The sequence below is a fragment of the Schistocerca nitens genome, chromosome 4 (genome assembly GCF_023898315.1).
Source record: "Schistocerca nitens isolate TAMUIC-IGC-003100 chromosome 4, iqSchNite1.1, whole genome shotgun sequence".
Taxonomy (NCBI): Eukaryota; Metazoa; Arthropoda; class Insecta; order Orthoptera; family Acrididae; genus Schistocerca; species Schistocerca nitens.
Genome location: NC_064617.1, coordinates 246,128,292 through 246,148,142, shown reverse-complemented (window position 1 = coordinate 246,148,142; position 19,851 = coordinate 246,128,292). Strand labels below are relative to the sequence as shown.

The following is a 19,851-nucleotide window of genomic DNA, read 5'->3' as shown; positions in this document are numbered from 1 at the left end:
AGCGTGAAAAATGTAGAAGGTGCTACAATTTGTGAACTAAATCAAAGAAAGCTATTTAATAGTCACCACGACAATTCGGCTTTGTCAGGCTTAATATATGTTACTAGGCGTAATATATGTTACAAAATTATTCTTATTGTAATTACTACGTTAACTAATCGTTACTGATGACAAAATAGATAGCAAGTTTAAATGCGATTCCATGTACAGGAATATCCATTTGAGATGAGAGAATTCAATACGGAGTGTAAGACGGGCGCTAATAACGATAGAACCATTTCTTCTTTTAACTCGCTACATCAGCACTTCAGTTATGCAAAGCAAGACTTCAGTTATGCAAATACTGGCAGCCATGTAAAGGACCATCAACTCTTTTATAGTGTGTAGATCTACACATGAGCAATGGGCGTAACAACACATAAGTTCAATTAAAGAAAAACAGACCTCACAGTCTATGAGAGCGAAGCAGCAGGTGCTAAGCTAGTTAAGTAAAAAAAGTTGCACACCGAGTTTGCATTAGACAGTCTGTGTTAAAATCACAATTAACATCATGTGAAGGAGTTATCAACACGTACGTTGATATGCAGGCACAGCTCTTTGACAGACATGGTCCTAATGACGCAGAAATGCATTCTGTTTTTTTCCTGACCTGGCAGCCGGTTCCTCCTGACAGTTATTATGGCACATACATCTTAATGTTAAATCTTAATAACAACGCAGCTAAAATATTTTTTATATAAAAAGTATTTCCGAAGATAAAAGCACTTTCAGCTGCCAGACAAAATCCTCGAGCAAAAGTTTTATCCTCTCCCGATTATGATGCTCTATTAGATGTAACCGGTAGGCTCATGATGGGGCGAATAATGGTTAACCGCAACGCACGCCACATTTCTGGTTGCATTTGTCTAGATGGATGAACTGGCTTAGGGCCGTCTCAGGTTATTCTGCCAGTTACTATATACCCATCTCCGTTGATGCTGATGTCGACGGTAACTTTCATTCCGTTTAAATAACTGAAATTGGAGACCAAAAGTACTGAATGCCCATAAACAATCGCGATTTACTATGCAATAGAAATTGCGACACTTCCAACGTTAGCCACTTTTATTACACGACAGAAATTTCAGTGCCAAAGTTATTATTTTGTTTAACGCTGAAGATTTTCTATGAAAAATCACACATTTAATAGTCCATTGCAGGCGCACAGTTATTCCGTGCGTCACTCGAAGAAATTAATCATTTTAAAAAGCAACAAAAAATATTGTCTGAGACAGTAAAAACATTTTTGTTCAGTTATGAAGTGTCCTCTGCGACACATTTCATCGTGCCATGTCGACTGTAAATGTAGATGACAGAAAAACATACGTAATGAGGATCCGAAGTAATTATGTACAAGGAAGAATCTCAGGATACAATACTGTTAAGTCATTCTGAACTACTGATCTTCTGACGACCCGCTACAGAACTTCTTACTTACGTGGGTCTCCCAAAATCTGTTTTCGTAAACCGATCTCCCAACAGCGCGTCTGCCTGGTCGCGAAAACACTGCAACGTTGATTTTGGAAATGCTGTTCCAGCAGCACAATCGATTTGTGCTCCCATTCAAATGCTCAACAGTATTTTGAAATGTGCTTGATTTATCATGTTCCGTATTTTTTTCAAAAATTACTAATCTTAGCGAAGTAACACTTTGCACAGCGGAGAAGAGGAAGAAATACCAGACTGAGAAAGAAGTTATCCACCTCTTATGCTGAACCAAACAGAAACAGCCGTTGTGCTGACTAAATCGGAAACGGGATTAGCTGATTTGGAGATGGGATCACGTAAAGTGATCAGACGTCCCGATTTTTGGATTCCAGTCCCCTGTCCTCATTGGTCTTTGTTGGATCTCCTAAATGTTGCGTGTTTACGAAATCAAATCAAATTCTTGATCATATAAGGCTTCAAAATATAACTATTTATATTTGCGTAATTGCAAAAGTATCTATACTTTATTTCAATATCGTCTCTCTAATCTAACATACTTCGACGCGCCGTATTATACAGGGTGGTCCATTGATCGTGACCGGGCCAAATATCTCACGAAATAAGCGTCAAACGAAAAAACTACAAAGAACGAAACTTGTCTAGCTTGAAGGGGAAACCAGATGGCGCTATGATTGGCCCACTAGATGGCGCTGCTATAGGTCAAATGGATACCAACTGCATTTTCGTGTAGTACGTAAAGAAATATGAATGTTTTATTTGGACCGCTTTTTTAGCTTTGTGATAGATGGCGCTGTAATAGCCATAAAGATATGGCTCACAATTTTAGACGAACAGTTGGTAACAGGTAGGTTTTTTAAATTAAAATACAGTACGTAGGTACGTTTGAACATTTTATTTCGGTTGTTCCAATGTGATACATGTGCCTTTGTGAACTTATCATTTCTGAGAACGCATTCTGTTACAGCGTGATTACCTGTAAATACCACATTAATGCAATAAATGCTCAAAATGATGTCCGTCACCCTCAGTGCATTTGGCAATACGTGTAACGACATTCCTCTCAACAGCGAGTAGTTCGCCTTCAATAATGTTCGCACATGCATTGACAAAGCGTTGACGCATGTCGTGGGGCGTTTTCGGTGGATCACAATAGCAAATATCCTTCAACTTTCCCCACAGAAAGAAATCCGGGGACGTCAGATCCGGTGGACGTGCGGGCCATGGTATGGTGCTTCAACGACCAATCCACCTGTCATGAAATATGCTATTCAATACCGCTTCAACCGCACGCGAGCTATGTGCCGGACATCCATCATGTTGGAAGTACATCGCCATTCTGTCATGCAGTGAAACATCTTGTAGTAACATCGGTAGAACATTACGTAGGAAATCAGCATACATTGCACCATTTAGATTGCCATCCATAAAATGGAGGCCAATTATCCTTCCTCCCATAATGCCGCACCACACATTAACCCGCCTAGGTCGCTGATGTTCCACTTGTCGCAGCCATCGTGGATTTTCCGTTCCCCAGTAGTGCGCCTATGAAGATATCCCTCAACTAAGAGTTTGTCGCTGGATTTAGGGTTCACCCTGTATATGTAGATGTCACAGTGAGACTGCTAGGTCACTCGGTGCCACTCTTTGCTGTTGATGTGTTCGTCTGTGGCATGGCATCTACTGTATTCCGAGAATGCAGTTTCCCTACAAGCGCACTCAAGCTCCTGACTGACTTTTAGGCGATGTATATGAACATCAACAAAAGCAAAACGAGGATAATGGAATGTAGTCAACTCGGGTGATGCTGAGGGAATTAGATTAGAAAATGAGGCACTTAAAGTAGTAAAGGAGTTTTGCTATTTGGGGAGCAAAATAACTGATGATGGTCGAAGTAGAGAGGATATAAAATGTGGACTGGCAATGGCAAGGAAAGCATTCCTGAAGAAGAGAAATTTGTTAACATCGAGTATTGATTTAAGTGTCAGGAAGTCGTTTCTGAAAGTATTTGTATGGTGTGTAGCCATGTATGGGAGTGAAACATGGACAATAAATAGTTTAGACAAGAAGAGAATAGAAGCTTTCGATATGTGGTGCTACAGAAGAATGCTGAAGATTAGATGGGTAGATCACATAACTAATGAGGAGGTATTGAATAGAACTGGGGAGAAGAGGAGTTTGTGGCACAACTTGACTAGAAGAAGGGAGCGGTTGGTAGGACATGTTCTGAGGCATCAAGGGATCACCAATTTAGTACTGGAGTGCAGGGTGGAGGGTAAAAATCGTAGAGGGAGAGCAAGAGATGAATGAATACACTAAGCAGATTCAGAAGGATGTAGGCTGCAGTAGGTACTGGGAGATGAAGAAGCTTGCACAGGATAGAGTAGCATTGAGAGCTGCATCAAACCAGTCTCAGGACTGAAGGCCACAATAACAACAGGAACGATGCTCTTGAGGAAATATTTTGGGTACGGAGACTACGTGACAGTAGTTGCACCAAGCGGGGATAGATGAGAGGAGAGAAACAGAAAGTGAAACAGTAGCGGCGGACAAGAGCACCCTCGCTGCACAGGCCGAGTGCACAGCGCGGACGCGCCGGGCAGGGAGGCAGACGGGGTGTGGAGTGGGGAGAGATAGGGAGGGGCATCCGTGACGCCAGCGGCGGCGGCGACGGCAAACACGCGAGACGAGACGACGAGACGCCGACGCGTCTGGCGCGACCGCCAGCGGGGAGGGGTGGCGCGGCTGGAGGGGGGGAAGCCAGACAGAGAGCGAGCGAGAGGAGGTTGGCAGCGCCGGCGCGCCAGACAGGTTCGACGGGGCGAGGTTGGCAGCACTGCACACGGAGCAGACGGCTGCGGCCTGTGGCTGCGGCGGAGGCGGCGGCGGTGGCGGTGCTGGTGGTAGGGGAGGTGGTGGTGGTGGTGGTAGCAGAAGCGTGTGGCCTGCTCCGTGCGATCGTGAGCGTGCGCGCTTATGTGTGTGTGTGTGTACGTGTGTGTGCGCGCGCTCCTGTGTGCATATACGTGTGAGTGAGTGTGTATTTACGTGTGTGTCTGTGTGAGTGTCGCGCCGGTGGTAGGGCCGGCCAGCCGAGCTCGCCAGCCAGTCTGCCTGCCGCGCGGAGCGGAGTCAGTTCGATAGGCGAGCGCACCCGGGCAGCAGCCAGTCAGTCCTCCGGCGCGCTCGCCGCCGCACGCACGTCGCCGCGCGCGCGCACCCACACACACACACACCCGTACACACTGAGACGCACTCGCAGGGTAGCGACGGGCGCACAACCCGTCGTGCGGGCACGCGGTCAGAAAACGGAGGAGGCCGGCAGCAACCTGAGCTCGGGCGCAGCAGGCAACAGCAGCCAGCCAGAGAGAGCCGAGCCGGACCGACGCGGGTGTCCACCGTAAAGCGAAGCGAAGCATGTGGTCCCGAGCCCGGCGCCACTGCCGAAGCTCCTCCGCGTGCGACCTCCAGAAGAGCTGCGACGACAGTGAGGACGCCCGCCCGCGCCGGCAGAACGGCCGCTGCCGCTGCCGCTGCCACTGCCACAGCCGCCGCCGGGCCCGCTGCGACCTGCTCCCGCGGCCGTCGCGGCTGCACGCGCCCGCCGCCGCCCTCGCACTCGCCGGCTGCGCGCAATCTTAACGACAGTGTGCCGCTCTAGATAGCTCGAAATTGTTCCCTCCTGCCTCCACGCAACAACAACATCAACAACAACAAGCGGCAACCGGACAGTAGACGGCTTTCCCCCCCTCCACTGTAGCTTCGACAGTACCGCTCAGCACACACCGAATACAGGAGCAGTTCTCCCGTGGCCGAGGCAACACTTCCCTCCCCGTACGCGCGTTGTAATTTGCGAGTGCTAATTGTAGACTAGTTTAGTTGAATCGTAACGGAGTATTTTTATACCTGTTGAGACTAATTTGACTGATTTTCCCCCCTCAAGGTAACACACACGCTTCGTTGCATTTGTTCTACTGACAGCGCGGTGTCGAAAAACTTCACATTAAATCCACTGTTCTCGAGTGAAACGCGCTCCGACTCTGCCGTTACGGACTGTTTAGTGATAGGTGCGTATTCGCGTTATTTATCCCGTCGTTCATTTCGTACAAATTGTGCGGAACTGTTGTTGCATATTTATCATATAAACTCCCTCGTCTAGTGATAGCTATAGAAGCGACTGAGAACGTGTGCAAGTAACCGTGGTTAGGCAAGCCACAGTCCAGGCGAAGTGCCGTAACAGTCCGACGCACCGCAGCCGACGGCACGTCCGTCTTGGAGACCAATTACCACGGTAAGTACTGAGACAGTTCCAGTACTATTTTTTTTCATGTACTATAAATGTGTGTGTCGGTATATAGAGGGACTGAGTTGTGAGCTGCGAACAGGCATAACCGTGTTCCTGACTCTAAGCTTGCATGCGGAGGTAGATCCATGTCCTTCCTGTCCTTGGAAAGCCAACTCTCTATCCGCCTGTACAGTGAATCGTGGTCTGCTTTCTTTTTTCCTTGCATGGTGTTTGTACTGCACAGAAAGTTTAAAAACTGACTTGTCTAATTTCGTTTCTTGACCATTAAAAAAAAAGACGTCACTACAAGCTGGCGATCACGTTTTAACTTGTGTACAGATGAGTGTAGAGGATATGGGCACACGGCAAGCTGGGTGGTTTCTAACAACTAGGCGCGCGCGTGTGTTGTGTATGTAGCTTTGGAATGGTGTGCGTTTGCGGCTAGCCTTGCCCCGTTATGCATGCTGCGCCCGTGAGCATGTGTGCGACCTTTCCGCCGCCTGCTCCCTTATCGCGCGCTGCAGTAGGTACGTAGAGCGGCGGCTGGGCGTCGCGCAGTACGTGTTGCTAACGCGCCGCCGTCTGGCTCACCTCCGGTGCAGCTTTTGCCGCCGTCGCTGGCGCAGCAGTACATTTTCTCTTTCAACTACCGTCGCACGCCCGCCTGTATGTACAACTCTGCTTTACATGCGTCGTTCGTCGACCTTCTCTCTCGCATTTTTTTTTTTAACCAGCTTATCCACGTTCTCAAAAGCACACGTTGTGATAACATAGGTCCGTTGCACTTTATTTTTATTTTAAAGTCCGATTTCAAGTCGTTTCTTCAGTAGACAGCGTTACATCACACGACTTCTTGGGCTGCACTGACAAAACCATGGTTTGCTCTTTGATATGTTTTCGCTGTGTAACTCTTTCATTGCGTCACGCACTCTGCGTTGAGTAGTCAGCTGTACAGCTTCCAGGTCTCAGCTGAATGTTTGTTACCCTCCCTGGTGAATAGTTGCATTCGCAATATTGGAAAGACAGAGGGAGAGGGCGCACAAAGTTTCATCACATTATGTACTGCAGCAGTGCTGTGATACTTGCGTTTCTTACGTGGTTAGTCTATCAGGACATGCCGGTCGAATTACAAGGGCTAAAATGAAATTCATGCAAACGTAATCATAGCTTTTTTATTTTTGAAATTTCACTTCCTATTGGGTTGACTTGCTTTACACAAAGATAGTCTGTAGAACAAGTGATGCATTTCTCGTTGTACCAAACAGCCGTCCAAGTGGTGCTCGCCCACTGATAACTTCTATTGTTAATGCTGACACATTTTCCCATAGACTTCTTTATCCACCCATGCATTATTGTCGTATTAATGGTGTCATCTACGTACAAGTATGGTTCTTCGACAGCTTGCAGCAGTCCAACAAGATCTGGATTTCCGAACGTTGCTTCTGCCCGTAGTCCATTAGTTACCTGAAGGATTCTAAAACACACGGAGGTAGATTCTCCGCAACAACATACACAGTTTGGCGATCAACTGCAACTAGTAAATACATTGTGATCCTTTCCATTTGCTGTTAATCTGCTTCAGTACTAGCACCGAACGACTTCTACAACAGTGGCGAAGTAGTTATTTAAAAGTTGCCCCTGAGAACAGTTACAGAGATTGTGGTTGGTAGCTGTGGTTCACTGTACGACAGTAGAATCTTTTGGCTGGAACGAGATACTAAATGTGAAGCATGTGAATGTCTGAAGTGTATTGTAACAGTGTGTGTGTGTGTGTGTGTGTGTGTGTGTGTGTGTGTGTGTGTGTGTAAGAGGGAGGAAGGAAGTAAGAGAGAGCTATAGCTATACATAGCAAGCTGCAGGAGTATTATATGATACTGCGTTGTCTCGAAGAGTACTAATGCAGCTCTTATTTTTTCATGTTTCATATATCATTTTATCTGTATGCGTGTGTGTGTGTGTAGAGAGAGAGAGAGAGAGAGAGAGAGAGAGAGAGAGAGAGAGAGAGAGACATATACATGTCATTAATAAATTCTGAAACCTGCAGCAGCATCAAGACAGCGATCGCCGTTCCCAGTATTTGCTTAAATGAAGAAGAGACAGAAAAACATTGTCAAAAAGAGATCTCTGTGAGAGACAATGGAGAAAGACATAGAGTGAGTGAGACTGCAACAGTGACCACGAAACGGACACGAAGTGGCTAGACTAAGAGACTGGAGAGAGAATATCGAGAAGCAGTACAGCTCGCCTGAACTGCGCATCAGCGGCGTCGATTTCTACAGTGCTCGCCTGTAAGAAGGACTGTAGAGGGTGTTCACTGGAGCCTGCGGAAACCGACAAGGGCCGTGTGCGGAGCGAGAAGAGAAGAGAAACAAGCGCACGTGGGCGTCCGGGCCGCGGTGCAGCTGGCCCTTGGAAAGGAGGACGCTGGCCGACGCTCTCTCCTATATGTCGCCACAGTCGCTGTCCATGGAAGCACGTAAGTGTGCGTCCGCCCGGCGGCCCGTGGCCGGCGCGGCGTGCCGCCTGGTTTGGTGTGGTTTTCATTTGACTGGTCTATCGTAGAGTTTGATGGCTTTGCTTTGGTTTTGGTGTGTGGTCTGATTTGGTTTGATTGTTGCTGGTAGCTGCAAACGGTACGTCCGGGACGGTACAGAGTGCACTCGCGTCCTAACGCAGGCGACTCGTCACCTCCTTCGCTTACTTTGCGAACGCCGCCGTCGGCCGGCAGAACTAGGCCGGTGTCGGCCGTCACTGCTGCACCTTGCCTTACCCCTTCCGCCGCTGCAGGCTTTCCTCCCTCGCCTCGCCTCGCCTCTCCCTTCCCCCGCAAGCTTTCTCACCTCTTCCCCCTCCCTGCAGCTGGGCGCCCCCTACTGCACAGCTCAAACACGTAGAAGGCCGGCAGTCGAGAACGGGTTACTAACCTTACGTCGTTCTGTCCACCGGGGACGCTGTCACGGCAGTGTCGCCCGCTCTAAAGTAAGGAGGAGTCCGATGGCTACACAGCCCATATGCTGATAAAAGCTTGTTGGTCAGCATAGACAAAAATTTATGAAAAGGACCCATCCAATCGCAAACTATTCTTATATGCACGCAGAAAATCTCGTCACTTCCTCAATTAGTCGGTAGGCGCACAACTCAAGTGACATCGACTAGATTTTCAAAGCTAATTTTGCGAAGATCTACTGAATCACTGAAAGCCGCTTTTCTAGATTTTTAACTTTCCCTTACATATTTCGCTGTGTGTGAAGTGAGTCTCCCCGTAAGCTTCTACTAATACAGCGCTACTCACGCAACGTACAAGTATCAAATGTGTTCATTTAGTTCCCAGCTAAGATTATCATATAAACTGCAATTTTTATATCGATACCCTCGGTGATTAATACGCTCCATCTGGTGCGATAAAAACGACGCAATAAGCGGTGACGCAGTTTATTTTTCAATTTAGCGTAAGTGTTACCCAAATGTTGATGTCGATAGCATAGAAGTTTGAGCGCCCCTGTAGCAGACAGAGTGTTGTCAGAAGACGTCGACTGAGGATGACGGCTTAGAAACGGGAATCGTTCAAAAGTAATTCGAGAAAATCGAACTTTCTTATTTATGTCGTTAACAAAAGATCACGGAAAACAGTGAAGAGGCAGTATGTAAGATTCTGAAGGAAGTTTAAGGGGCGAGTTTTAATTTCTTGCGGGCTAGAGCGCCCTTCTACCGTTACCATCGACATTTTAGAAGAAAAACTAACAGTTGTTGCTGCATCATTAAGACATCCACCATAGCGGCGGTACATTTAGAATTCACTTTTGTTTGAGGATGGGCTCTCGAGAAATAGAACTTTTGTTTCTCACATGTCTAAACACCATTCAGAAGTGGTTGGCACGCGGTTGATCAACTTAACTGTCGGACTAAGGGGGTGTACGGATACCGTAGCGCAAAAGATTTCTAGAGAAATGTGGGAAAAAATAGGATCCGTGTGTGCCTCGGTTTCGTTTCGCGGTCTATTCCGACTAGTCCTATTACCTGGGGTGTGTGGCCATTTCGTTTCTGCGTATGAAAAAATTAAGCTATTTCCTTCCCTCATAGCGGAAGATGCATAGCCACCACACAACAAACAACATGGTCCTAATAGCTCTATACAAAACCAAGAGTGGTAACGGGCGTGCCGTGCGACATAGCTACAATGCAGATTATGAAGGGGTTGTTTCAGATGGTAGTATTGTCTTTAAGTAGTTTGTCACCCACATGATTCTTACTGTGATATGAAGTAAAATACTATTGGATACTAGTATACATTTCCATTAGTTAGTAGTAATCCTTTATAGTAGACTATCGACTGTTAGTAGCACTGTAGATTGCTCTAATATCTTTGGCGTATTCTTAGGTAAAATAAAATTACAAAGTATAGTACTTGTCTTTATGTAGTTTGTGGTAATCTTTCATATGTTTGAACTAGACACTTTCTTGTAACATCAAATTACTTTTCGTGCTACTGGATATAACTTTAGACCCTAGCACGAATTAAGTGTGACACCATGGGCAAAATTTAATTACTCTGGGCATAGACTGAAGTATCACCAACTGTGAATTTAAACAATTTTTATACAGAGTACTTACAATCAGCTTTACACAATAACGATGTAGTATTTTTGTAGTCTCAGAACTGCAGGAACACAATCCCATTCCTTTCCTCAATATGTACAGCTTTAGGCTATCATCAACGTATTTGTATATGGCAGCATTCCTTAGTGAATGTTGCTCCATGACTCCCTTGTGCCGTCACAATTTCCTAAGATAAATGCAGCCAACTTTTCCGCTTTTTTCTGTCAATACTAATTTATCGGCTTTGAGAGCAACCGCCTACTGCCTGTATTCTATGCTACGGATACTGCTGCTTCATTCGATATAAGATATGTATTTATTGTAGCTGTTTCGTCACAGGTGAAGGGCACGTATTGACTGAAAGTAAGGCACACGTGACAGCAATACTACTGGCTCGAAATATTTTTTCGGTGACGGGACCAACTTCAAGTTTCACTGTCGAAACCGCTTCTGTTACGCTGTAGATAACTGCTGAAATAATTTTCTGTTGGATCGACCAGCTTGTCGTGAGGCGTTCCTTATACGTAGGCCCTGCATCTTTTAACTCGACAAAAAAATAAATTTGAAGAAATTTTAAGTCAAACGTCTGCTTCAAAATTTCTAGAATGGAGCTGTTACAGAATGTTCGAATGACTAAACTTTCTAACGCTATATAGCTACTGCAGTCCCAATACTCGAGTTATTTAAGCGATCCCATTCGTGGACATTGTCGAGTGTAAGCGCGTTTTCTAGATTCGGTATTTGTACTCGGCAACCAGTGTTAATGTAGCCTCCAGGAGCAAGCAGTAATCGTTTAATACCTTAGGTGACGAGGATGAAACGCTGTTAATATTATCAACAATCATCGTTTTTTTTCAGGATAAGGATTCCTGTCAGCATATTAGTCCTTCAGTTGAATGACAAATTTTTACATTTCGTATAGATTAGACATTTCCTTAGTACGTGACCATTCCATCCACTTAAGAAGTTCGGTAACTTTTGTGGATTGTTGAGAAGTGGTTTGTAATTTCTGAGCTAGACATCCATGAGATCCTAGATGATTTCATGACGGTTTATAACTGGCGAACTAGGAAGTCTATACGAAATCGGATTTCAGCATTATGGTCTTGAAAATCATTTTAGCCATACTGTGGGCATGCGGCGTGTTCGACGGGTGGGACCTCCGACACTGAAGGATGCAAGTAGTCCACAGCGTTCATGGTTACCTCTGTAATAACCGTGAGATCCCAGGAAAAGCAATTGGAAAAACCCTGTAGCATGGTACTACGACAACTGGCCGATGTATGTGCTGCGGAACATGTATCCAGACTGTGATCATATGGATAACGGCGTATCCTAACATGACCGTGGACATGATGTAACACGAAAGTCGTTGATGATTCAACAGCTTCCCTTGTTTTATCTTCTCATCAGGACTTTCAAGTTCCTCTGACACCTATCTATGCGGCTGGATCAGCACTGGCACTTCTTCAGGTCCTTAATTTTGCAAAACTGTGAGATGAATTGTCTGCTAAAAAGCACTTGTGGCTTTCTTGGCGTTTCCTGTGTTAGATGCGCCACGGATCCTCCCCTCTCGCTTTATAGAGCGGGCGAGCTACCGACATCCAGTTCGTCGGATGAATCGCAGAGGTCCTACGTTTTGTCGCTAAACAGGATTTCACAGTTATTTGTCTGTCTTCCACAAATGCTGCTGACACCAACAAATGAACATCAGGAAGCCTTTACTTCTTACAAGCCAACCGTTCCCAGCCACTGGCCCTCTGTACCCGCCTTTTATCGAAGTCGCGTACGAGTAAAGCACACCTTTCACCCATTTCTACATAATCACAGAATGGGTTCACAACATCTTCCCCGTGATCTGGGTATGGATGTGTTTATTCTTTCCTGTTTCATTGGTGGACATACATTTTTGGAAATCACAGTGGACTCGTATTTTTAACTTATAGAGAATTACATCAAAAGGGATACAGAATATCGACGTAAGCAACACAATTTGTCAACAGGACTGTGACAACGAATTGTACGTTTTTTTCTGCACACTTCTCTAAATTAACTCTGATGGTTACTTCCGTCTATTCGTCGTCAGTGATATCAGTAGAAGAAATTTTTCTTAATAGCTGACTGACGTAAATTTTATGTTATGTATCTTTCTCCTATTCTTCTAGCGCAAAAGGCCGCTGAAAAAAATCTTTTCATTATTATAGTTGTAAGAAAACGATTAGGAGCCTGCTTCCAAATCTCTTCTTTTTTACCTCTTGGCAGTTGCCACAACCCTCATCTTATACTTTAGCTATTTCCTCTTTGACGATAAGCACTACAATGAGACCCAAAGTGATAATTTAATTATTCATTTGTTTTCCGTTACGCCCCTTGCACACCCTGTTTCTATCTTGTTTCTCGTGATAACATAGTGTGAAGATTTTTCATCATCTCATTTTCTCTGGAGTTTCTGGTACTATTTTTTTTCATAACTAGTTCTTCATGTTGTCTTTTTATGTTTCAAAGAAAAATTTTTCATATTTTCATCACTCGTTAAGATCTACTCTCCCTTCCATCTAAATATTGAATTTGTTGACTTTTTTTGTCGGACTTCCATTTGTGCCTTGGAAGACTTAGAGAGTAAGCTTTACATTGCTGTCTCATTCCTGTCGTACAATCAAATATGGACAGTGAGTTCGTACATTCGTACATTGACGTTATTTGGATATGAGTCACAGCCTACAAGTTATTTGTTCTTGGTAAGGTATCAGCTTAAAAATGATACCTTCGACTAGTTATTTGTTTCAGTCTAAATATTGTGTTGCTCTTATCAAAGCACTTTCACGTTACCGCAGCAGTTCATTACCATTTTTCTGTTGTAAGTTTTTCTAACAAATGTTGGTTGTCTGTTAAATAGGTATAGATCATGTAGATACAAAAATGTAACTGGATATGAAAATGTTTTCACATAATATAAACTTGCTAAGAGAGAGAAGAAATTATAAATGGCTTTCGCCGTAAATGCGTTCTCACAAGATCAGGAAACTAAGCTTGGTTTTACCCGTGCGTTAGGCTGGACTGGTCTCCGAAACGTATTTGGAATCATATTTTACACATAAAATCAACGGTTAATCTGATACTGCGCTCGGTCACACAGACTAGCTCGTTATGTCGCAAAGATAAATTGAAATCAGAGTAGGCGTAGGCGCAAGCTTGCACTTTTTGTTTCTGTCATTTTTTCTAATTCTCATTCTTGTGTGTCTTAAATCTGTCCGATTTCTAGATCTATATTTTCCTAATTTTTTCCCCTACGCTAATTAGCATGTGTCCTACAGATTTTTGTTATGACGGAAGTCGTTAAGCAGTCTTCTCCAATACTGCTTTGCAGTCTCTGCACCTTTTCGATCTTTGACTTTTCTATCGATCTGTAATGTGTCTAAGATTCATTTTATGTATCGCAAAATTAAAAGTTCGATTTTCATGCCCCTTTGCCTATTGAAGTTGCACATTTTCATAGAACTTTTTTGATCTTTACAAATGTTTATAAGTGCATGTACGTAACATAATATTTTCACTCTTATAAGGTAGTTCGTTATAGATCCTTATAAACGGTCAGTTGTTTGTAGAAGAAGAAGGGACTTATTGCGGAAATGTTTGTTTTTTGTGATTTAGACTTAGTGTTGCAGAATATGAAGTACCTTTTTACGCAGTGAAAGTTACATTTAATGCATTTTTTGTGTATTACTTCACGATATTTTCATTTCACTCACTATTTTTACGCATTTATAAAATTTACCTCTTTTCCCTGTTTTTATCGTGAATACAAACGTCATATGTCAATGCGTGATGTGAACGTTGTTGCATGTACTTTTCTTACATTATTTCCCATAATATTTCGTGTACTGAATAATTTACACATTCAGTAATCTTAGTATGACACCTTTACTCACCAACTTTCTACTGCCGTTGATATTTTATCAACTGTTTCATCCTGCAGTTTCGTACTAAGTCATTTTTCTTATGGTCGTGTACCTTGTATGGACGTGAGCCATGCTTTATAACATCGTCTACTTTACAGGGGTAAGTTATGAATTCCCTTTTTGTATCTTGCGAACTTCTTCGTAGTTTCCCATGTCTCAAAGATCTCCTACTTCTCATAATTTGTCCTAGTGGCAATGCCCATCGTCATCCGCTTTATCGGTTAGCAGAAAGTTCTGGTAAGTTTTTCCTCTTGTCCTTGTGGTCTATCTTCTTTCCTCTTTAGATGGTTTTATCACCAAGTTTTTGTGTTTCATTTTCTGTGCATAGTATTCTTTCTTAACTTTTTTCAGCATTAAAAAACTTGTACTGTGTTTTAATAGAGAGCTGGAACTTTATAAAAACTGATAAGATTATTTAAATGTACTGAGATCATTGAAAAATAATTGCAGCTTTCTATTTCGCTAACCTTACGTTTTCATTTAACCTTACGTTTTCATATGAGGTCTCGAGAAATAAAACTTATGCTTGTCTTTATGAGATGTGCGGTGTACTGGTGATTTAGACAACGAGGTTTTTAATTTTAAACAGGCGTGGAACAACTGGATCTCTTTCTGCTAGCAACATAGATCCATTTCAGTATCAGAACTGCGCCTTGTAAAAGCCGACACACACACACACACACGCACACACACACACACACACACACACACACACACACACACACACACACACAAACACACACACGCACGCACGCACGCACGCACGCACCAATCCCTGCCAAAATTTTTGCCATAGTTCTCAAGGACTAGGCAATCGAAATACCAGTTAGTGGTGGTTATCACTTGCAATTATCTTCGGATATTCTTAATACATTCCGAAAGGCTATATTATGGCGTTCCATTTATCTCTTTCCAAGTTTTTACGCAGAACTCAGTAATCTAAAGATACAATCAATTAGTACCAGTAATAATTACGGCAGTCTAGCACCATAAGTAGGAAAGCGATGCGTGGAAGAAGCATTTATGAGACACTGTAGATACCCCTGTACGCTCGATGAATGGTTCAAAATGGCTCTGAGCACTATGGGACTTAACTTTTGAGGTCATCAGTCCCCTAGAACTTAGAACTAATTGAACCTAACTAACCTAAGGACATCACACACATCCATGCCCGAGGCAGGATTCGAACCTGCGACCGTAGCGGTCGCGCGGTTCCAGACTGTAGCGCCCAGAACCGCTCGGCCACCCCGGCCGGCACGCTCGATGAACTCAGCACCAATTACACAAGAACAACGGTGGGTAGCGCTGCAAAATGTGTAGATCATCGGTATCTCTCCAGAACGCTTCCTACTCCTCGCAGTCATGCATCGACTTGGTAAGGAGTGACTGTCTGCTCAAAATCGACTACTCATTATTGGTGTCCGTAAGGTACCTTCTTGCGAACCAGCCGCCAATCACGTCGTGAGTGGGTAGGTAATATCAGTTCAAAATCCTGAATACGCTGTGGACTGCACATGCGGAGAAACAGGGGCTTTGGCGTCATCTGCTAACATCAGAAGCTAACCTGTTCACGCCGAACTCAATCCTTCTGCAGTAATGGATTTCATGCTTTTGTGTATTCTTAATCTCTATTTTGTTGCTTGCCTTGTTTTCGCGAGACACTGCATAGGTTGCAGTGGTACTTTTTCCTAATACTGTTCTCCCACAAGAGAGACGAAGTATCTGAAAGTATAAAAGTATTTAACTTCTACAATACCTAGACAAAGAAAAAGCCTACTGTACATAAATGAGAACATAAACAGATCAAAATTTTAGTGAAAATTATTTGAACAGTGCAAAGAACATATCTTTTGAACGAGAAAAATAATTTTCCGTGTTATTTTGCACCTAGAAAGGAAACAAAATACGAAGAGTGGAGTAAAAAGGCGCTAATTCCCGTTTTCTAAATATTACATGGTATCTGAAACATTTATTGTCGTGTCTCCACAGTTGTGTGTAATATTACGTCGATAATTTGTTAGTTCCACCTAATTACAATGAATAAAACAAATTTTTCGTGCCATAGACATATCGCCTTCGTTTTTTGAAAATCGTCATCAGTGGCCTGAAATATATACAGGTTTGAGTTTATACAATTTTGTTTCACACATTAGAGGTAGCACACTGAGGCTAGGAAAAAATAGTACATATTTCAGACCACTGATGACGCCTTTCAAAAAATGAAGGTGAAACGAGTATGGCCTAAAAATATCGTGCTATCCAGTTAAAATTAAACAGACGTAACATGAAAATTTCCAACATAATATTGTTTGACTTGTTCGTAAGTATGTATTTTCTCGAACAGATAAATGTAGATTTTTCAAAATGTGAGGACGACAAATCTCAAATTCCTTACTTTCTTAAGAGTGTGTAGAATTTATCGTACGACCTTTGTCAAGAGCATCTACATTAATAAACTCTGTGCTCCCAGATGAACATGAGCGTTAACGTGCGAATTTCGGGATACAGGGAGACGAGCTTGACCCGATCGAATCCGCCTCGTGGATCAACGACGAGAGTTAGTGAGCCGGTCAGCCTGGAAGTGGTTTTTAGGCGGTTTCCCGCATCCCATTGGGTTAATATCCGGCTGGCACCTACGCTCGGCCTCAGATACATGCTAGCAAACGTTTAGAAAATGTTTTCACACTTGAAGAGGAGATTTATTTTAGACGGACACTGATGCGGTACACAGATTCTCGAGTGTTTGGGGTGGAAGGGGAGGGGGGAAGGGGGAGCTGAATAAGAGACTGATGGATGTTTAGTCTCTTTAAACCTATAATCATTATCGGCAATAAACTGTGTTATTTTTTAATCAAATGAGACTATTTCGTTCTAGAGACCTTTTCAAATCTCAAACATCTATGATATGCACATGCAGACTGAAGTGATGAACGAAAATTTGTACCAAGGCCGCGATTCGAATCTGGGTCTCCTGCCCACTACCAGACGAGCTAACGACTGCGTCATCCTGGCCCAGTGGCTTTGCACAACTGCACTGACTACCGTATCACGCCTCTCTCCTCATCTGATTAAAGTGCCTATGCCTAGGTTCCAGACAGGAACACCCATTTCGTTCGATGCTGAGGTGCTATTCCAGTACAGTTAGAGAGCCGTTGCAATCACGTACGAGTTTGGCGGAGGTACCAAGTGGTCTGAGCCGTTAATGGGAGTCTGGATTGAGGAGGGAGGCGTGTTACTGTAGCCCTTGCAGTTGTGCAAAGCCACAGTGCCAGGGTGGCACAGGTTAGCGCATCTGCCTAGTGAGTAGGAACCCGGGTTCGAATCCTGACGTTGGTGCAAATTTTCATTCATCGCTTCAGTCTACACGTCCAGTATAATTGCTTGTTCGTGCATTCTGTTACTATACTTCGACTTTTCGGTATAAGGATGGGGACTCATAACCGCCCCCGGTAGCTCAGCGTGTTCGGTCAGAAGGTTAGCTGCCCTCTGTAATAAAAAAACTGAGTTCATCGATCAAAAACGAACTTAAACGGATGTCTTACGACGTCCGCTCCGAGCACATACAACGTACGAAAGCGAACAAAATGAGATTTTTTTTTTAAAAAAAAAAGAAGAAAGAAAAGAAAAAGAAAAAAAAGTGGTCAGCGCGACGGACTGTGAATCGTAAGGGCCCGGGTTCGATTCCCGGCTGGGTCGGAGATTTTCTCCACTCAGGGAATGGGTGTTGTGTTGTCCTAATCATCATCATTCCATCCCCATCGACGCGCAAGTTGCCCAAGTTGCGTCAAATCGAAAGACTTGCACCAGGCGAACGGTCTACCCGACGGGAGGCCCTCGTCACACGCCATTATTATAACGTTCAGATGCCAATCTGCAAAGCAGACACCTCACAACACACGCCATTTTGGCACGTGTAAGCGAAATCGACAATTCGTGGCAGGCGAGGTTCAGTACAGGTATGAAACATCAGGAGCGCTGCAGCGGACTCGCTTGCCACGAGTGGTCGCTCGAGACGAGGATGTATCTCGTGCAGAAGGGGCTTTACTGCGGTCTTGAGCGCTCGCCGATGAGCGGCTAGATGTTAACATCGCACGCAGCCGCACGCGATCGCCGTGCAGAGGGAGCGGCGGCGGGGCTGGAGACTGTGCAGGCAGTTCACCGCGAGATTGGCGCGGACGGCTATTTCCGGCGAGCGCCACCTAGCGACGCCGGCGGAGCGTCTAGCAACAGCGGCGCGGAGCCTCGCTGCAGCCGCGCCGGCGCTGTGCTGCCGGCGAGGTCACCGCCGCGGGCCGCAGCCACCTCTCCCGCCAGAAATATTTCCGCTCTCTCTCTCCTCGCGACTGCCGCTGCACGGCCCTCTTATCTCTATCTGCTGCACAGCCCGTGCCGTCGCGGAAGCACCTATCTCTCCCATTACCTCGGAGCAACAATCCCCTCACTTGCATACTAGTGGTTGTCGTTGTAGACATCACACCCGATGACGTTTCTACATCTACATACATACTTCACAAGCCACCGTAAGGTGCGTGGTGGGGGATACCCTGTGGCCTGCACCAATACCAGACATTTCTTTTCCTTTTCCACTCTCAAACAGAGCGATGGAAAACGATTGTCTGTATGCTTATGGACGAGACCTAATTTCTCTGATCTCATCGTCATGGTCCTTGCACGAAATGTACGTTGGTAGCAGTTGAATCGTTGTGCAGTCAGCCTCAAAAGTCGGCTCTCTAAATTTTCTTAATAGTGCTCATTTGACTTCCCGAAGCATCTCCGAATACCTACGTACTGTTCGAACATACCGGTAACAAATCTAGCAGCCCGCCTCTGAACTGCTTGGATGTCTTTTTTAAGCCGATCCAGTGCGGATCCCAAACATTCGAACAGTACTCAACAATGGGTCGCTCTAGTGTCGTATATGCGGTTTTGTCTACAGTTGTACCGCACTTTCCTAAAATACTCCCAATAAACCGAAGTCGACCATTCGCCTTCCCTACTACAATAGTTACATGTTTTTGAATTTCATATTGCTTTGCAACGTCAACATCCAGATGTTTAATCGGCGAGACTGTGTCACATTGTTGTTGTTGTTGTTGTGGTCTTCAGTCCAGAGACTGGTTTGATGCAGCTGTCCATGCTACACTATCCTGTGCAAGCTTCTTCATCTCCCAGTACCTACTGCAACCTACATCCTCCTGAATCTGTTTAGTGTATTCATCTCTTGGTCTCCCTCTACAATTTTTACCCTCCACGCTGCCCTCCAATACTAAATTTGTGATCCCTTGATGCCTCAGAATATGCCCTACCAGCCGATCCATTCTTCTAGTCAAGTTGTGCCACAAACTCCTCTTGTCCCCAATTCTATTCAGTACCTCCTCATTAGTTGCGTGATCTACCCATCTAATCTTCAGCATTCTTCCGTAGCACCACATTTCGAAAGCTTCTATTCTCTTCTTGTCCAAACTATTTATCGTCCATGTTTCACTTCCATACATGGCTACACTCCATACAAATACTTTCAGAAAC

The 19,851-nt window shown here is 44.5% G+C and overlaps 1 protein-coding gene across 4 annotated transcripts in view; it reads left to right on the top strand.

Annotated features, from left to right (window-relative positions):
- The first annotated feature begins 4,486 nt into the window (after positions 1-4,486).
- The window catches only part of LOC126253666 (protein TMEPAI-like), a 185,766-nt gene continuing 170,401 nt past the window's right edge, over positions 4,487-19,851 (top strand). The window contains exons 1-2 of one of the 4 annotated variants that reach the window (XM_049955186.1): positions 4,487-5,776; positions 7,818-8,246. In XM_049955186.1, coding sequence (XP_049811143.1) covers positions 8,216-8,246 — 31 coding nt within the window. In that variant the 5' untranslated portion in view covers positions 4,487-5,776; positions 7,818-8,215. Of the gene's footprint in view, positions 5,777-6,315; positions 6,437-7,814; positions 8,247-19,851 lie in introns of those variants that run through there. The other 3 variants (XM_049955185.1, XM_049955188.1, XM_049955187.1) reach the window with 3 other exon arrangements.